Source organism: Physeter macrocephalus, chromosome 10 (genome assembly GCF_002837175.3).
Source record: "Physeter macrocephalus isolate SW-GA chromosome 10, ASM283717v5, whole genome shotgun sequence".
NCBI lineage: Eukaryota > Metazoa > Chordata > Mammalia > Artiodactyla > Physeteridae > Physeter > Physeter macrocephalus.
Window position 1 is genome coordinate 43,130,887 of NC_041223.1, and position 20,134 is coordinate 43,151,020.

Consider the following 20,134-nt stretch of genomic DNA (forward strand, 5'->3'; position numbering starts at 1 on the left):
GTATAGCTGATTCACTTTGTTATAAAGCAGAAACTAACACACCATTTTAAAGCAATTATACTCCAATAAAGATGTTGAAAAAACAAAAACAGCGTCTAAAGATGTCTTAGGAGGTATAGTAAAATGCAGAATTTAAACAGTGAAGAAATTAATTTCCCACATCAGAATCAGACTAAGATAGTAGGGCTAAATTATTCTACCCTTAAAATTCCCACAAATTTTTAAAGTTATGGAGCGTTAACAATTACCAGTATCCCTGACCTCAATTTGATACTGAAAGTATACTAGATAATAGTAATTTTGAAAGCTATTTGGAGTTTTTTTTTGTTTGTTTTGCTTTTGTCTGGCTGTGACTACAGTGAACCTAGGTTTTCCTGTATTGATGTTCCCAAGCCTACCAGTGACTATAGCCCAAAATAATTTTCAGGGTTTTTTTTTCCCAATTGTAAGCAATAATGCACATTCTTTATAGAGTATTTTGAAAGTAACAATAATAAATTAATAAGGAAAAAATCAGACATAATATTATTTCCCAGAGAGAGCTATCATTAACATGTTAATGTATTTAAATATATTTAAGTTTAAAATCCATTTAATTTTAACGTATTTTCTTCTGTTCCTTTTTCTATGATTACCCATGACCTTTAGAATAATTTACTCATCTTGCTTTTTGGTGTAGTTTCTGTTTGGATTTAGTGCCCGGAAGCAAAGTCATATTGCCCCTTATACTGAAAAGGTTGTTAGGAAGGGCTTTCTAAGGGACCTCCTTTTGAGAAGCTACAATCCCTGTTAGAAATTGGTCCTCTGGCATTATTCCAGTTTAAAACGAATATCACAAGATGAGCTCTGCCTTCTGGGCAGGTCAGTAAGTTTCAACTCTGTATCAGTCTAATGGAGAGTGGCTGCCCAGAACACATGCTGAAACGTGGCTGGGCTAGGCAGAGAAGAGGTCACAGCTGCCTGGAGGAGGTCTGCCATGCAGGTGGCTGCTGGAGGGGCGGGGGCCACAGCGCAGAGGAATCACAGTCTGTTTACTCCTGAGGAAGGTGATTTTTCAGATGCACGAAAATTCAGTACCTCAGTTAAGTCAAGAGATGTGAGGAGCTTGTAAACTATAGTCTTTCACTTTGGTTCAGATCTGCAGACTAGATACCAAACAACTCGAGCCACTTCTCTTGGTCCGTAATCAGCGACTCTGCACATAGCCACCAGTCTGTCTTGTAGGAGAACATTTAACACGGGAGAGAAGACTGAGCATTCTAAAATGAATGAAATGGACTTTCAGAGAGATCTGAAAATATGTGCACAAACCTGCTACTTCACTTTCTTTATTTTACTACCGTTTTAGGTCAAAGTAGAATGATTATCAGAACACTTGAATTCTATCCTGATGAAAGTATAATTTCCTCCTTCTGCTCTAAGGGACTGCATGTGGTGTTAACCCGGAATTATATTGGACTTAAACCCTTAGATGGCATCTCAGAGAATAAAGAAATGAAACGATTAAAGCAGTACACGTTTTCCTTATCTTCTACAGGTTACAGAATCAGAGTGTGTGTCAACACCAGCCACAGGCAATGGAAGCAGAGACGACTTCAGGGTCCCTGAGAGATGATCCAGGGGAAGAATCAAAGCTCAGACCATCAGCTCAGCAGGAAGTGAACTGTAGCACACATCTGTCCTCTACTGGAGGCAGGCCCGGGGGAAGCCCACCTCTCAATCCCCCGTCCCATCTGGGGCCCGATAGACTGACAAGTAGAAGGCATTCAGCTGAGCACAAAAATAGCCAAGATGACAGTTTGGACTGGTTTGACTCCATAGCAACTCATCCGATGGAACCTAAAAACACTGTTCCTGTGTCTTCTAGTCCCCAAACAAGTGGGGGGGAAATGGCTTTGAAAATCTCCAACAACAAATCTCAGGGTAAGGAAAAAAGGGAGCCAGGCCAAAGGAGCAAATTGGAAACTGGACCGCTTCCAACACCAGAAGAGACAGAAGCTCCATTGAGGCCAGACAGCCTTGAGGGTGAAAAGGCAAAAAAGGCAGCAAAGGTTTCTGAAGCAGCAGTATCTGCTGATGAGCCAGACTCAGTACTGACTCATCACGTTCCCAGGAAACTGCACAAGCTGCTCAAGGAGAGGGCCCAGGATTTGTGCAGGAATCCCGCCAGGCCGCCCTCGCAGCCCACAGGCTCTCCTCATCCTCGGCCCACTCCTGTACAGAGCCCAGAGAGAGTGCTTGGAACTCCCAAAAGAAAGAGACAGAAATCCCTTGCTCGGGTGCAAGAGCCCCACCTTGAAAGTGTTGAGAGTCCGGGTCCCCCTGTGGCCAAACTGGCAAAATTTACTTTCAAACAGAAGTCAAAACTGATCCACTCTCCTGAAGATTGCAGCCATGTGTCTCCTGGCACAAGTAAAACCGCAGTTCAGAGTCCTGAAATTCCCCAACGTAGAGCAAGAGGAAAAGCAGCTCTGCCTGGGAAGGGTCCAGAAAAGCTGGCCTCTACCTCAGAAATCAGAAGCCCAGCTCAGCTGCAAGATAAGACAAAGGAGGTGTCACGGCAGCCACCGGACAAAGACGGACCAAGAGAGAAGAGGGAATGTGCCCCTGCAAAGGGAGCTGTCCAGCCTGAATTAGAGCTTGGGAGCAACACTGGGCGTTTCCATCTTGCTTCTGAAAGAGACAGAAAGGAAGAGGTTTCGTGCCATAGTAAAAGTGGCAAGGTTCATGCTTGCACATTAGCAAGATTGGCAAACTTCTCCTTTACTTCCCCCTCTGAATCCAAATCAGAATCCCCTCCTCCTCCTGAAAGTAAGAACCCGGGTGAGGGAGGCCCCAGCCCTCTTCTTGTGACCGCAGCTACAGTGCTTGGCAGGAAAAGGAAAACTTTTCAGCTGGGGGGATCCACCGAGAGACTAAGTCTTTCCAGAACATCTCTCTTCACTTTACCGGAACTAGACGATGAACCATTAGATTTTGATTGGGATGAAGAAATGAGAAAAAAGCCATAATCATGAAAAGCTTTCTGGTCAAGTCAAGTTTCACCCTCATCCACTCAAGCCAGCACCTTCAGGATATCAACATGGTATCTATGGATATATAGAAGTATTGACCATATTGGGCGCCATTCTGAACACCAGCCCCCCCATCAGGTTTTATAAATTCAGGTTTATCTTCATGATTTGAAAAACTGTATAATCAATGAAGGTCAGTGTGATACCAGTGCTTGAATCTAATTAATTAACAATTGTGCTTGATTTTGCAAACAGAGTACTTATATTCCCAAAGATGTTTCTGTTTGTTTTGTTTGGGTTTGGTTTGTTCTTTTTTAGGGGGTAGGTTTTTCCTGCGATCCCTTCATTCACTCAGGAGCAAATGCCAGGAAACACTCACAATGCTGACAAGTCAGATGAACTCTTTCTCTTTGTTTTTTTCCTTTGTTGTTTTTTTTTTCCACCCAAGATGTGCTGAGTGTGGTAAATATTTATTATGATTTGCCAAAATCATGTGATATTTTTTCTCATTTTTTGTATTTATTCTCATGTGTCAGATGAAATATGACTGAAGCTTTTGTTTCTTTGAGAGGTCTTCTCACAGTTCCATGATAGTCATAGAGATCTGGCCACTGGTCAGATAGTAGCTTTCTTGGGGTATTGACCTTCTGAGTTTTCCTTTCTTTCTTGAGCCAACAGTTTGTGCTTCAGATTCTTTTTTATGTCTTGGGGACTTACCTTCAATACAATTTAAATCCTACAGTTGGAAGAAGAGAGTGTGCAGTAGTCTCAGTCATATATCATGGCATCCGTCCAAGTGGTTAACATGGAAACATGATTCCTACTAAGTTATGATTCATTTGTCTTTAAAACCAAGCAATAACTGTGTTTGGTAGGAAAAGACCACTCAAGCTTTGTTTTTCTTAAATGCTTTTAGAGTAACTGCTTCTTTTAGATTCTAGCAAGGGTTGTTAGGATTTCATAATTATAGACGTTCTCTTCTGAAGTTTGAATTTGGAAAATGATAATAGATTCTTTCATTGTCTGAGGGACTTTAGACATGAGGAATACTGAAAACTATATGTACTTTGTCTAATGATCACTTCATTAAATTCATACAGAAAAAAATTAGGAATCTCAATTTTTCTTGAGCGTTTAAACATTAATTCCAAAATTGACTAATTAAATTTTCTGAAAAATTTTAAACTATGAGTACAAATTTAGTATGGATGAGTCTTGAAATCCTCAGACACCTTAAGCAGCTGATGAACAACATACATGTAATGTTATTATTGCACATTCACATAAACCTATCCTAAAACATCAAGGCTATGGTTTAGGTAATTTCTTCATTATTTCTGTACTTTACTAACTTCCCAGTGTAGTATGATTCTTAGTGTGATATATTCCTAATCTTTAAATATTAGTACTTCCCTGAGTTTTAGCATTCTTACGAGAACTAAATGAAAAGCAAAGCATCTGGGTTGTTGACTGGTGATTCTTGGCCTGGACATGGTCTGATTGTGAAGACTAGGGTAATTCAAACTTGAGCCACAATGTTGAGCTGACTTTTTTTATTGTAAACTTTTAAGTTCCTTTCTTATAAATTTTTGTCTTTGAAACTTGGTATCTTTTGCACTAACGATGTATTAAGCTGGGCATGGCTGATAATTCCTAACCTATTGATTTGCCATTAGGGTATTTTGATCTGTTCTGTTTTTATCATTTAATATGGTTGTAGTCTAGAGCTTTCATTTTTCATTTCAATCTTGATTGTAGAGCAGTTAGTTTCATGTAGTTAACTTGTCTCTTCAGGACACTGAGTAATTCATATTTTAAAATACAGTGTTGAATTGTCCATCTTCCTTAGTTACTGTATATGACCGTCTATGCCATCTTCTACCTGGTGTTATCTCACCATATGTCCTATTATTTGTGTTAATAAATCTACCCTACTTTTTTTAGTACCTTCTTCTGCCAGGATCATTTGGTCAAGTTACAAGTTCCATGTGTTTATTCTTCAGTGCTTACCCAGAGAGCAATAACTATATATGTAAATATTATAAACAGACATAATTATTAGAAGAAATAAACTACTCAATATGAATGCTCCCCTACTTATTAAAAAAAAAAAACTACTGTCACAGCTTACTTTCGTGTTATGACCACCTCTGTACTTGTTTTTGATGTGCAAATTCTTACAACTCAGTCAATGGGAAGTCCCTTTATGTTCACACCAATGTCCTTTTAAGACTCTGACTTTCACAAAAGCACCCATGCTATCTGAAAACAACAGCATGTTCCAGACTCATTTTATTTTTTTTCCCAACTCAAGTCATAGAATCCACTACCCCTAAGGCACTTTATTCCTTTAGTGACAAACGGAATTAAAGGCCGAACTCAGAGCTTTGGGGATGCACGGGGAAGTCAGTACTACCACTACTGTGGGGTCCCTTAGTTTCAGAGCTGAACATGTTTAATGTCCTGAGGTCACATTTTATCCTGCTGTGTCCTACTTTATTTTATACTGTGTGATTTCACAACCACTAAGACTTTCTCTTATATGGTGTTTAATGTGTGTACCAAGGAAAAACACAGATGTCTCAGGGGAAATATGTACAGTCTCAAAAATCATATTTGTAGTCAATAAAGGAAAGTATAAAAATCACCTTTAATTCTGAATCAACATGTCAGGATATAGTTTTTTCAGGCCAGTGGACTCCTTGAAATCATTTTAATAATGTAAAATTATTTAAACACAATAAAAGCTGTACCTAATTTTCTTTGTGAGAGGACCAAACCAGGATCTTAATTCTATCATAGCTACATAAAAGAGTTGAGTTTTCTGACATTGTTAAAGATATACTTTTCAGTGTATATGTGGTATTCGAAAATTTATAATAGGGATTTTATTATTTTAATTTTTAGTGTTTCTTAGAAATACAGACAAAACAAGCATGTTATTCTGATATCTTTACCTCTTTGGCTTAACTCAGCCAAACTTTAAACTTTTTTTTGAAGGTATACCAAAACTATAATAATAGAGATCTATTCTTGATTGACAGGTTTTAATTCTTGCAAACCTACATGTTCTTTATGTGTGTACTGTATTTGATTTCTATGCCTTCCCCTAGTGCTAAAGCTGCCTAGCTGGTAGAATTACTGGAAGAACAGTTCTAGAGAAAATCTTAGGTCAGCCACAAGGAAGATCCCTAGAGCTCACTTTCAGCCAATCCACAACACTTGGGTGTGCAGAACCTACCTACCCTGATGAATGTCTAAGTCTAGGGACTACCTGGGACCAGGTTAACCTTTCAGATGTAGCTTATGAGACACCCTAGTTCCAAATCTGACAAACTCAAAATGTGGAAGGCGAGGCCAGTGTGTATTCCTCAGTGTTCAGAATAACATTTTCCATGTCTGCTTTCCATATTGTTAACATTCAGGAAAGGTAAAAGAAGGCTCCTGGCTTACATTAGTACTCTCTCCAGTAGAGGTTTTGCTGTCTATGTCCCATCTTGCAAGTGGCAAAGCAGCCCTCCACCCCAGGTATACGGGGGAGCATTACCCACACTCATTCTCTTCACTGCCACTCAGAGGACACACACAGGAAGCTGTGGTAACTCTTCTGTTGTTCTTATATCAGTTCCACCATCTTCCCTCTTAAAGGCTTAAAAATGCATCTGAAGGTAATATTTGTAAACGTGAACTTGACAGAAATGTTAACTTAAACTCAAGTAAACTGTTCATGTGTCTACGTAAATACTCTGATGCAAGATATAGAGCAACAAGGGAAATAGGATATGCACGCTGGGCCTGATCTCACTAAGGAGTAGGGTGTAAGTTATTTATCTTGTGAGTTAAATGGTTTTTAGGCCACTCTTCTTTATGTTTCGTTGGAACCTTAAGCCTTGGCTGAATCAAACCACCAGAAAGCAAGTAATTGCATCAGGCACACTTCTATGTGGGGACAAAATTGGTTTAATTTAGGGCTTCCATAATAAACCAGTGTTGAAAGACTGCTTAATATTTCAGATCTAACTTTTTCGGTGCCTACTGATACATCAGGGAGACTGGTAGCATAGCAAAATTGGGAATCGGGCGAATTGGGTTCCAGGACTGAGTGATCACTGAGCAGCAGTTATCTTACTTGATTTGGTGTGGCTGACTCCTGTCCCCTCCCTGGAATCCTTTGTCACTTGGCCTCCAGGACATCACATGCCTGTGGTTTTCCTTACTAACCTTTTCTGGTCTCCTCAGCTTTTCTTCTCCTTACCTAGTTTCCCCTTCTCTCCCAGACCTTTAATGTTCAAGTGACCCCAGGCTCTTCTCTATCTGCACCCCACTTCCTGATATGCTCATTGAGTCTTAGGGCTCCCCAAACCTATTGGTCAGCTGATGATTCCTTTCCTGAACTCCAGACTCCTCTATCCAACTCCTAGTCAATATACCTCCACCTCAACATATTTCAAATAATACTCCTGATCTTGTCCCCATCAAACATGTTCATTTCCCAGATTTATCCATCTTGGGAAATTAGAGACTCCATCCTTCCAATTGCTTAGGCCAAAAACTTGAGTCATCCTTGACCATTTACTTTCTCTTGTACCTCACACCCCATCTGTTAGCAAATCCTATGGAATCTCTATTTAAATATATCCAGGGACTTCCCTGGTGGCGCAGTGGTTAAGAATCTGCCTGCCAATGCAGGGGACACGGGTTCGAGCCCTGGTCCAGGAACATCGGGACTCATCTCGGGGCTCCAGCCATTTCCACAGCTCTGAGTGAGGGTCTCCCTGCTGTTCTGACCCTGCTCCTCAGTGAGGCATTTACTCCCACCTTGCTTCTGACTGTTAAGCATTGTCATCTGGCCTCTAGGGTTCTGGGATCTTCTCTCTCCACGTGGATCAGTCATCGGATGTAGGCTGCCCCTGGGGAGAGGGCCTGTCCTTGGGCTAGGGCTCTGGGCTGAGGGTAATCTCCGGGGGCTGGGACTCAGCTGTGAGCTGTCAGCCGTCAACACTCTGGACAGCTGGGGAAAATGGGTGCATCGGACTCAAAGGGGAGATGTGTGTGGTGCATTTCAGACCTTACCATGAGTCTACCAGCACCTATCTCACAGCTGGGACTAGGATGAGGGGAGTGAGATTTGCCTCAGGTACAAAATTTAAGGGGACACCAAAAAATTAAATAATCAAGATAAATATTTTGATGCAATACTTTTGAAAGTCAAAGTGCAAAAAAAGAAGAAAAAATCCACGAGGAGCAAAATATCAAATTTTTAAATGATGGCAGGATCAATGTTACTGATCTCTCTTTTTGCCTCAGCATGGCACCGTCTGTCTACCCTCACTAGAATGTAAGCTCCTTGAGGGCAGGGGTTTCTGTTTGTTTTACTCATTGATGGATCAATTCTTAGAAGAGTTCCTGGCACATAGTTGATGCTCGATAAATATTTGTTGAATGAGACATTTAAGACATGTGAGGGAAGAATGACCATTTGTCTACACTTCCCCATTTCTCTCTCTTCTTTTCCCAGTGTTTCTCAGTTAGTGTTGACTAGACACAAGAGGCTGCTTCTCCTTGGAGCCAGGAGACTTGTAAGGAGCTTTGTGCCATGTAGGGAAAGCACCTGACAAAAATAGGACATATCTTATTATTAACGTCAGTTTTGAGATGTGTGTGTTTGAAAGCCTTTTCTTCATTGATTTCATCATCGGATTTAAGGGATAGATGTAGTGCATGTCATTGTGCTAACTAACCACAGCTAATTTGTTGTCAGGCTTGTATAATTATGAGAAACAGTTTTCAGAACTGCTCCTAAAAAGTTGCCCTGCCACCAAGAATAGGGGAATTTAGGATTCCAGGACCAAAAGCAGAACAGCAAACCTTGATGCCAAATGGAGAGTGTAAAGGTCAGCAGGCTGCTCTCCTTCCCTGCTTTTTATCTCCTTGAGACTATGATTATCCGAGCAGAGCACTAAGGTTGGTGTTAGCACATGGAGGGAATGCCGTCCAGGTGTGGCTGAGATGAGAGCGTTTTTGCACGTGACGCTGGAAGAGGATGTGATCAGAGCTGCCGGGCACTGACTCTAGTGAGTCCCCTCCTTACTGGAGGGCCTGTTGTCACCACACCCTGCCCTCTTAGCACCCACGACCAATTCTAAGTTCTTTTTTAGTCAGTGGAGGGAACTTGGGAGTCTCTGGGTCAGATGAGAATCTCAGGGGGTTAAAGGCAACTCCCACTGACTATAGAAAAGTGAGATTGTTTGTGTCCTGCTAAGGCTGGAGTACAGAAGAAATCCCAGGCACCAGATCTCCAATGTCATTTCAAAACAAGCCAAAACAAACAAACCAAAACAAGCCTGCCAAATAAAAATTTAGACCTGAGAAGTTTCAGAAGCAGAAGAACTGAGTCTGGTTGTTCACCCCTCTCTGGAGCAAGAGCCATATATGCAGACGCTGGGGTGGTGATGGGGTCCTGCCTCATGACATGAATGGACTGCTCTCCTCCCAGGCACAGAGGGATCTGAGAGTGAACGATTGTGGCGATATGGGAAGATGAAGGAACTGACTGGTATTGAGCACCTGCTATGTGCTAGGCATCCTATTAGACACTTCATGTATGTGTGTGAGTCTATATGTATGAGATATAGATAGATGGATAGATGATAGATAGATATTTAGTTCTTGCAGCAATTCTGTAAGAAAGGTATCATTAACCCCGTTTACAGATGGAAACATGATCAGAGGGACTGTGTTAATTTTTCAAGGTCACACAGCTAACAAATGGCTTCTGGAGGAGGCACTGTTTTATTTCAAAACCAGTGCCCCGTCAACTGTATCATGACAGCTCCCAAAAGAAATGTGACTGTGTCAGGGCAAGGCCAAAGTCATAAGGTTCTTGGCTTATCTCCCATTTAGTCATCATGTGCTTTCAGAAAGAAACGTGTGGGCAGCCTTCTCCTATGGGCACTAAGCCAGGGCAACAGTGCTGGGCTGAGCGCATGTCCCCTTCCTCTACAAGAGACCTGGGCAGCTGCTCCATATCCGAAGCAGGGGACTCCTCCACGCCTCAGGCCTGGTTCAGTACCTAAGAAGATGCAGTAACACTCCAGGGCAGTTGTACTTCTCCACGCCAAGAGGGCCATCACCTGTGCTGGGCTCTGGGCACCGTCCACGTAGGACACACTGAGAAGGCTGCCGTGGAGGACGGCGAGGTGCGGCCCAGCCAAAGAGGCCTTTTTATCTTCCATCAAATGTGTGCAAATACTTTTTTCCTGGAGGACTTTTCCTCATTAAAAAGCTTTCAGTCGTGGGACCCTAGATAACCATCCGGAAGGGGTTTTTGTCTGTCCGTTTCCTGTGCTTACTTGCCTTGAACAAACGTGGCTCTGACGAGCGAAGTCCCCCGGAAAGGGAACGTAGACCAGCCCGTTCTCTCTGCTGCTCACACCGCTAGGGGGCGTGAAGGCTCTCTGGCAGGGGAACTGAAAAGGCTGGAATGCCTAAACTCGCCAGCAGAAGCTGAAGACCTGCCTGCATTCACCTTTCATGATGAAAACACTTCTTCCACAATCAGCCTCCTCGGGCACTTCCAGCAGCAGACACACAGGCCAGCTGAGGGGTGGACCAGAGCGGGTGAGAGCACCTCAGCGGGCGCCCCATTCGATCATTGTGGGACAGGCTCCGTCTTCTGAAGACTTTGATAATGTGTACCTGAAGAGCCGGCGGCAGCGGGGCTTTGAAACCCTCTGAGCCATGAGGTCAGAGTCCGTTTCATAGAAGCTATACTCTGAAAGAATATACATTCAATCACGCGATTCCTTTGGGAGATGGGGACAGAGAGTCAGACTCCAATCCACAAGGTCCTCAGATAGATTTTTGTTAATCAGAAGCTTTAAAACAATGCCCAGAATCTCCCACAAGCAACAGCCTGCATTATTTTTTTGTCATTGAGGTATAATTGGCATATAACATAGGGTAAGTTTAAGGTGTACAACAGTTGTTTTGATACATTTATATAGTGTGTGATTACTGCTGTGGAGCTAGCCAGTACCTCCATCATATCACATAATTATCATTTCTTTTTTGTGGTGAGAACAATTAAGATCTAAGCTCTTAGCAACTTTCAAGTATCTAATACAGTATTATTAACTGTAATCACCGTGCTGTGCATTAGATTTCCAGAACTTATTCACCTTCTAACTGTGAGTTTGTAGCCTTTGACCAACATCTCCCCATTTCCTTCACTCCCCAGCCCCTGGTAACTACCTTTCTACTCTTTGTTTTTATGAGTTCAGCTTTTTTAGATTCCACATATAAGTGATATCATTACAATATTTGTCTTTCTTGGTCTGACTTATTTCATTTAGCATAATGCCCTCGAGGTTTATCCATGTTGTTGCAAAGGGCAGGATGTCCTTTCTCATGAATGAATAATATTCCATTGTTTATGTGTACATCTTCTTTATTCCTCTATTGATAAACTCTTAAGTGGTTTCCATATCTTAGCTGCTGTGAATAATGCTGCATGGAACATGGTGGTGCAGATCCTGTTTTCATTTCCTTTGGATATATACCCAGTAATGGAATTGCTGGATCACATGGTAATTCTATTTTTAATTTTTTGAGGAACCGCCATACTGTTTTCCATAGTGACTGCACCAATTTACATTCCCACCAGCAGTGCACAAGGGTTCCCTTTTCTCCAAATCCTTATTAACACTTGTTATCTCTCTCTCTCTCTTTTTTTTTTTTTGATGATAGCCATTCTAATAGATGTGAAGTGATAGCTCATTGTGATTTTGATTTGCATTTTCCTGATGATTAGTGACATTGAGCATCTTTTCATGTACCTGTTGGCCATCTGTATGTCTTTGGAGAAATGTTTATTCAGCTTCTCCATTTTTAAATCGTTGTGGTTTTTTTTTTCTGTTGAGTTGTATGAATTTTTTATATATTTTGGATATTAACCCCTTACCAGGAATATGATTTGCAAATATTTTTACCCATTTGGTAGGTTGCCCTTTCACTTTGTTGATGGTTTCTTTTGCCATGCAGAAGCTCTTTAGTTTGATGTGGTCCCGCTTGCTTATTTTTGCTTTTGCTTTTGGTGTCAAATCCAAAAAAATTGCAAAGGCCTATGTCAAGAAACTTACCCACTGTTTTTTTTTTCTTTTTTCCTATTAAAAAAAATTTTTTATTGGAGTATAGTTGATTTACAATGTTGTGTTAGTTTCTGCTGTACAGCAAAGTGAATCAGTTATACATATGTCCACTCTTTTTTAGATTATTTTCCCATATAGGTCATTACAGAAACCACTGTTTTCTTGTAGGAGTTTTACAGTAGGTGTGGGTTTGGCCCTCAAGGTGTTGCGGGTACCCACAAGCCAGTTGGGGGATCCTCTGGTGAGGTTTCCCCAGCAGTTCATAAGCAGGCTTCCTGCTGGAGTTTAGAACACAGTCAGCAGGAACCGTGTCCCTTTAATGCCCTCTGATATTCTTATCTGCCTCTTTCCCGACCTCCTCCCTCCCCCTAATCATGGAACTCTTGCTTCAATACTCTGAGTGCAGCTCTGGAGAGATGGTTTCTTTAGCAGCGTCCTACACAGCTGGGACAGCCAGACGTTCACTCACCACTCCCCCAGTCCCCCACCAGAGGGATCCCTGGTCTCTTCCTTCTCTAAGCTGGGCTGCCTTGGAGGGCAGGAACTTGGCAAAGTTCCTCTTACCCACTCCAACACATCCAAACTTGTATTTTTTTATTTTTTATTTTTTTGCGCCAACAGAGTGCTGGAACTTCTCCTCCAGAAACTTGAACTTCTACTAAGGCTCTCTCATCCATGGGTATCTGCCCCAGTCAGCATTTTCCAGGTGCTCTCAGACTGTGGCCCAGAGGGGTTGGAGCTGGTTCACAGGCTCCTGCTGGCTGCACAGCCCATACCAGGGTCTGTCTGCCTGTTACCCAATGCACGTCGGGTGAGATGCCTCTGGGTCCCTTGGCATATGGTGCTGGATCCCATAGCTCCCAGAGGCACTTTTGTTCATGGATAGAGGCCAAATCTTAGATGTTAAAGGGGGACAAAAATAAGGGACATCTTATTCTGCCATGATGCTAACATCACTCCTCCCAATAGCCTGCATTTTGGCAATCCAGATTTTAGCTTCCATGCAGGTGTGACAATAGAAAGAGCATGGCGTTGGGTGCCAGACAGAGCTGCTACTCACTAGCTTTGTGACTGCCAGGGGTACTTGATCTGAACAGCAACAAAACGGCACAGTTTCACCTTTGTAGGACTGTTCAACACCAACAAGTATTTATCAAGGACCTACTTACTGTGTGCCAGGCACCGTGCTAGGCACTGGGGATATGATAAATGGTAAGACAGACATGGTTGGTACCACTCTTGCGCATTACAATCTAGCAAGGACTGTATCACTAGTAGGGATGTGTCTATAGTGTCTGCACAGTGCCTGGCACATCCCAGACACTTAACACACATTAGTGTTTTTTTCTCCCATCCTTCCCCTCCTGTCACCTTCTCCTCAAAAATATGCATTGTAGGGCCAGGTCGAGATTCCCCTTTGGCAAAGTGGGTTTCTGGAGCAAATGGCAGGATAGGCTCCTTTCTCATGGCTGAATAATATTTCATTGTATTTACTTGAGCATATTATGCTAAGTGAGACAAGTCAGACAGAGAAAGACAAATACTGTATTTCACTTAAATGTGGAATCCAAAAAAGGTAACCTTGTAAAAAACAGAGAGTAAAATTGTTACCAGGAGATGGGACTGGGCGGGGACAAGTTTGATGTTGTTTAAGGGTATAAACTTGCAACAAGTAGCGAATAAGCCATAGAGATCTAATGCACAGTATAATGAATATAGACAACAGTGTTGTACTATAATTATGTAGTGTGATGAATATCTCTACAATGGGAATCATATTGCAATATATAAATGTATCAAAGTAACACACTGTATACCTTAAATTAACACAATGTTATATGTCAAGTATATTTAATTTTTTAAAAATATCAAGGAACAATAAAAAAATGAATTATATTCTGTCTTCATGGGGAGAATAAAAACCCAGAAAACATTAGGACCAAGGAAGCTATTCTCTCTGGCTCACTTAACACACTGTATACCTTAAATTTATACAATGTTATACGTCAAATTTATTCAATAAAAAAAGTGGGTTTCTGGAAACACAATTAGAGGAGATTCATTCATACTTTACTTTTTAAGCTGCCTTTACTTAGCACTTACTGTTTGCCAGACTGTGCTAAGCCTGAGGGATCTGTAATAGATATTTGTTATTGTCTGGCCACCATTATCTGAGCCACCCTCCTTATTTGAGGAATTACCTCACCATCTCTGACCAGGCTGAAAACATCAGCTACTCACCTTCATTCTGACCATGGGCACTTTGAGGCTTAGCCAATCAGGTGCATGAACCCTGGTGCACTTGGGAGCCAGAGAGGCCAGGAAGTAGGGGGGGTGGATAATCCACCAAGGGGAAGGCCTGTGGCAGATGCTGCAGCAGCCTGTCATTTCCAGGAGCAGTCGGCAGTGCCAGTGGGAAGGCGGTGCATCCTGGACATCAGGTGGCCTGGTTTGGTGGTGTGATTTTGAGTGTGGTCCTGGCTGCTTTTAGTTTCCTTGTTTCATACCTACTTTCTGATTTTCCTACTGGTTCAGTGAGCTACCCAATTCCTTTTATCAAAATCCTTGCATACTTAAATCAACACAGATGGGTTTTGTTCTTCACAGCTAAGAACCCTGATTGACAAAAGAAGAAAAACAGTTAAGTCTGACCCCTGTCCCTCAAGAGCTTAGCCCACAAGTGATTTCAATACAGCCTGTGTACTGGAGGAAAGACAGGACTCATTTGGAACATCTACTGTGCTGGACAGTGAAATTCAGTAATGAGCACACAGGACTTCTGGCTGCAAGGAGCTCAGTCTATTGGGAGAGATGGATACATCAAAAGATTAATCGTATAGCAGTGTCTTAAGAACAGTGCTGGAGCCGTGTGCAGGGAGTGATGGAAGCCCCAGGGGGAGCACAGCCCAGCTCAGGTGAGGCAGTCTTGCTGATGGACGAAGGCTTAAGAGAGGAGGATGCGATGTTTGAGGCAAGTCTTAAGAGTAAAAGGAAGTCAGACAAAGGCAGAGGAGCCTGGTGGAAAAGAAGGCATTCTCTGTGCAAGAGCAAAGGCCCAGAGGAGAGTCAATGTGGTGTGTGTGGAATTAAGCAGTTTGGTGTTGCTAGAACCACTGTGTTCCTGGTGAAGAGTAAAAAAGTTATCAGGGGCCGAGAGAGGTGCGCTTTGAGTACAAGACTTAGATGCAGAGGTAAGAGTGGGGAACAGCTCCCTGGGGGAATGGGAGATGATGAGGACCAGGGATAAGGAAAAGATGCAGTGGTGCAGAAGGCCCAGGAGAGGCTGGAGGTCATGATATTTTAGTAGAACTTACCCATGTGGTCAGAGATTTTCTCCAGAAATACTTAGCTACCAGTGTATAGCAGTAAAGAAGGACATTGGTCCGGAATTAGGGTTTGGCTGTAAAAATGAAGGCATCTGAATTTGGAGAGCCTGATCTTGGACCAGGTTTGCTCAGGTAGAACAAGCCACACACTTGAAACCTGCTTTTGGTTTGGATGGAGGAGAAGATATAGGACTGGGGTGAAGACGGTGGGAGGGTATAGTCTTGACTGAAATCTGCCACATATGGCCCAAATCCATTTCATGCCCTAACACAAGAGTCATTATATATTTTGAGTATAAAATTACGAATGTAAAAGAAAATTTTAAAATAGTCGTCTCAATTCATGACACCGTGGGGATCAAGATGTTCTTCACATTTTTATAGTACATTTACACAGCATTCATTTCCCTTATGAGGAAAATGTACAAGCCCTCTTTAAGTATTTTAAGGAAAAAGCTTGAAATAATTGTAGCAAACATTTATGGAGGGCTTTCTATGTATAAGCACTTATTTACTCTTCATAAAAACCCCCCTGAGGGAGGCATCATTATTAACCCATTTTACAGATGGAGGAACTAAAGGGAAGAAAACTTAAGTGACTTGCCCAAAGTCACACAGGGGGAAGTGGGAAAGCTGAGATCTGAACCCAGACGGTCTGGCTCTGGAAGCAGTGCCCCTACCATATACTCTACTGCCTCTCCCTGGAAATGTCACCACATCCTCACAGTTAGAGGCTGAATTGTGTCCCCTCAAATTTTATATGTTGAAGTCCTAACCCCTAGTACCTCAGAATGTGACTATATTTGGAGAAATGGCCTTTAAAGAGGTGATTTTGCTAAAATGAGTTCATTAGGATGGGCCCTAATCCAATCTGACCGGTGTCCTCATAAGAAGGGGAAATTTGGTCACAGACAAAGGTAGGTGATGTGAAGACACAGGGAGAAGATGGCCGTCAAAAAGCCGAGGAGAGAGGTCTCAGAAGAAACCAATCCTGGCAACACTTTGATCTCAAACTTCTAGCCTCCAGAACTTTGAGAAAATAAATTTCTGGGGTTTCAGCCACCCAGTCTGTGGCACTTTGTTACAGCAGCCCTAGCAAACTAATACCCTCATAGACCATGAGTTAAGAAGGAGCAGGAAAAGGGGGAGGCAAAAAAGAAATTAATCTTGGAAGTGAATTCCCCTTCTCATTTAAAATAAAAAATATATGCATTTCATTAGATAATAAAAGCTTTAATTGGATCGTGTTTTAAAAGAATTAACTTGGAATTCAGTTCTGTAATGGGAGTAAAATAAAGCATCAACCGTCTCCATTGATATTGAGGTAGTATCACAGACAGGAAAAGGCAGCTTAATTAAGGCCAAAGTGTGCTTGTTAATTGGCTGTCATCCTCTCCAGGGAGGCTACCAAGGGATGCCGTTAACAATTAGAGAGCATGGATTTATTGACGGAAGATGAGGGAAGATGAGGGAAGATGAGGTAAGCTGGGCGTTAAGTGCACTGTGTTTCCTCAGAGGGCGGCAGTCCTTCATTAATAATGAATTTAGTCTTTGCTCATGTCTTCTGAGTTTCCCACTAATACTGGAATTATTGGTGTGAAACTTGAGGCCTTCCAGCAATTATAGGCAATCGAGAGATTCTTAGAAAGTGCAATAGTATATTCCAGGGTAAAGCTAATTTCCAGCATACTTATTTTTTCTCTAATGAATTTCAACCCGCGTGTACTCAGTACTGACTGCCTGCGAGGTGGTGCTGCTGGCTGGCTCTGAAGATCTCACTGGTGTCGGGATTCTGGAAGCTTTGTAGCCTGAGGCCCTTCGGAGGTCTGTTTTCTGAGAAATAAATTAGGGAACGTCCCAGTCACAGGTCTGAATCGTTTTAAGATCAAAAAGCCTTGTTTGTAGATTTGGAAAAATTCAAACTTTGACCAGGTTGTCACATTTTCAGTTCCTGCTCCATGCTTTATAGAGCTATGCGTTTCATGTTTTGAAGTTTAAAATCAGAGAGTATATTAAATGTCTCATTTTTACATGTATTTTCATTTTTACATTGTCTCGTTCCTCTCTGCACCTGAGAGTCTGGGTTCTCCTTTTACCGACTTGCTTCTCACTAGCCTTCAAAGGCATCAGCACTCTGTGTATATCAATATAGGTTTGACATTGATGGGCGTTTCTGGAAAACTCCATCCCGGGTCAGGGAAATAGTCAAGAACATTTTTTTTCTCAAGGGCACTGAACTTTCAAAGATCAACTGAAGTACCTGCATGAAAAAGCTACTTGGTTCAGAGTTGGGGGGAAGAGGAATTTGATAATTCTTAGAAACAATATACACTGGTTGCCATTTAATGTAACTTTGGCTAAATGAATGGGAAAAAAAGAAAAGTGTGGGAAAAAGAGGCAAACACAGAGGAGACAGATGGAAATAGACAAATAGAGACAGTTTAAAAGAAGTGATGCAGGAACAAAAGCAGAGCAAGATGTGCCCAGGCCCAGAGACACAGGCAGAAATACACGTATTAGAAGGAAATACACAGAGTCATATTCGGGTCATACCTAACTTTCATGACATGTCATACCTCATCTTAAGATACTATTACTTTAAAAGCTGTGTCACATTTTTCACACCAAAACGAAAGCAAAAAACCCAAATTTAAAACATAAACAAGAAATAAACCTTGTTCCACCAGCCAAAATAAAATAACACTGAAGGCCAAATCTGACTGGGCTGGGGATTTCTCACTTATACGTTTTGGCCACATGTGAGCATGTACATGTGCACACACACACACACACACACACACACACACACACACACCCCCCTAATGATTTTGGACGATGAGAGAAGCTACTGCTCTGCCATCGTATGGCTTGGCAGCATCATTCAGAGTGAGGAGACGTACAGTGATGGTGATTTACATCAACCAGAACGATGGCCTGTGGTGGGTTTGACTGTGTGTAGAAGTGGCCACAGGCTATTGGTAAACAGACTCAAAGCTGCACTCATTCTTGACTTTTGTTTTAGGAGCTGGCCTTGGGTGTCTCCTCCCAGGCCAGGCCTGTTCCCCGTCTTCCTTCTCATCATTGCTCTCTTTATTTTACCCCCTCACCAGTCAGAAAACCCAGGCTATATGGCCTGAACAGAATGAGAACCGTTGAGAAAGAAGAAACATCCAAGTAGAAAGAAAAGAATTTTCAAATTTCTTGTCCGACGCTGGGCCTTCTTGATTAGCCTCAGTGATTGGGATCAATCCAGTTATTCCCATGTAACAATATTTTTCATTCCCCTGCGTTTAGAAACCATCTCTCTATTCTTCTTGCAGTCTCTGGTCTTTTGCATCTCTGTCTCTCCAGATGGCTTCTTTTTTTTTTTTATAAATTTATTTATTTTATTTCTTTATTTTTGGCTGCGTTGGGTCTTTGTTGCTGCACACGGACTTTCTCTAGTAGCCACGAGCGGGGCTCCTCTTCATTGCGGTGTGCAGACTTCTCACTGTGGTGGCTTCTCTTGTTGCGGAGCATGGGGTCTAGGTGAGCGGGCTTCAGTAGCTGTGGCTTGTGGGCTCTAGAGCACAGGCTCAGTAGTTGTGGTGCACGGGCCGAGTTGTTCTGTGGCATGTGGGATCTTCCAGGACCAGGGCTCGAACCGTGTCCCCTGCATTAGCAGACGGATTCCCAACCACTGCACCACCAGGGAAGCCCCCCAAATGGCTTCTTTTTAAAAAAAAATTTTATTTATTTATTTATTTTTGGCTGTGTTGGGTCTACGTTGCTGTGCATAGGCTTTCTCTAGTTGTGGCGAGCCAGGGCTACTCTTTGTTGCGGTGCATGGGCTTCTCATTGCGGTGGCTTCTCCTGTTGCGGAGCGCAGGCTCTAGGCGAGCGGACTTCAGCAGTTGTGTCACGTGGGCTCAGTAGTTGTGGCTCACGGACTTAGTTGCTCCGCAGCATGTGGGATCTTCCCGGGCTAGGGCTCGAACCCGTGTCTCCTGCATTGGCAGGCGGATTCCCAACCACTGCGCCACCAGGGAAGTCCCCTCAATATATTTTAGAGTGTGTTTGCCCTTGGCACTATCCTGAAGGCAGCAGTGAATAAAAATTCTACTGGGAAAATACAGTAATATTACAACTGGTGGTGAGGGTGAATTTGTAAATACACGTTTGTTTTCAAATTATCTGTGCCCCAAGGCATTCCCAGGGCTGAGAAGTTTGGTGAATTCAAGGAAAACAGAGGAGCCTGGAAATCTGGATGTTCCACCACCTGCTCACAGACCACAGGGAATTTCGCAGCCAGTACATTTGCGGAGGCTGGTGCCAGGGGGACTGAAAATGAAAGCGGTCTGTGGATTTTTCTATCTTTTCATTCAGCTTTTTTTCAAACATTCTTCCCCTTTCAAGAAACACTGAAGTGCCTTTCCTTTGAAGTTAACACTGTAAGGAATCGAAGCCTCATTTCCTGGAGATACAGAGCTGGACGGCAGCCATCCCTCAAACAGGCCCCCACGGAGAAGACGTGGAGACGTGAGCTCCCAACTCAGGCTTCCGGCGGATGCGTATTGAACCCCTCAGACTGGACGCTGAGGTCATGGATTACTTTCTCATTGCTCTCAAGGGTCAGTTCAACTTATACTTCCTGTCATTGTTGTCT

At 42.6% G+C, this 20,134-nt stretch overlaps 1 protein-coding gene across 6 annotated transcripts in view; it reads left to right on the plus strand.

Moving 5' to 3' along the window:
- The window catches only part of MCM9 (minichromosome maintenance 9 homologous recombination repair factor), a 131,347-nt gene that overhangs the window by 75,607 nt on the left and 35,606 nt on the right, over window positions 1–20,134 (plus strand). For 4 of the 6 annotated variants that reach the window (XM_007113294.4, XM_055087529.1, XM_055087530.1 and 1 more), the window contains exon 13: window positions 1,538–5,684. In XM_007113294.4, the coding sequence (XP_007113356.1) occupies window positions 1,538–3,011 (1,474 nt within the window). In that variant the 3' untranslated portion in view covers window positions 3,012–5,684. Of the gene's footprint in view, window positions 1–1,537; window positions 5,685–20,134 lie in introns of those variants that run through there. The other 2 variants (XR_008618358.1, XR_008618359.1) reach the window with 1 other exon arrangement.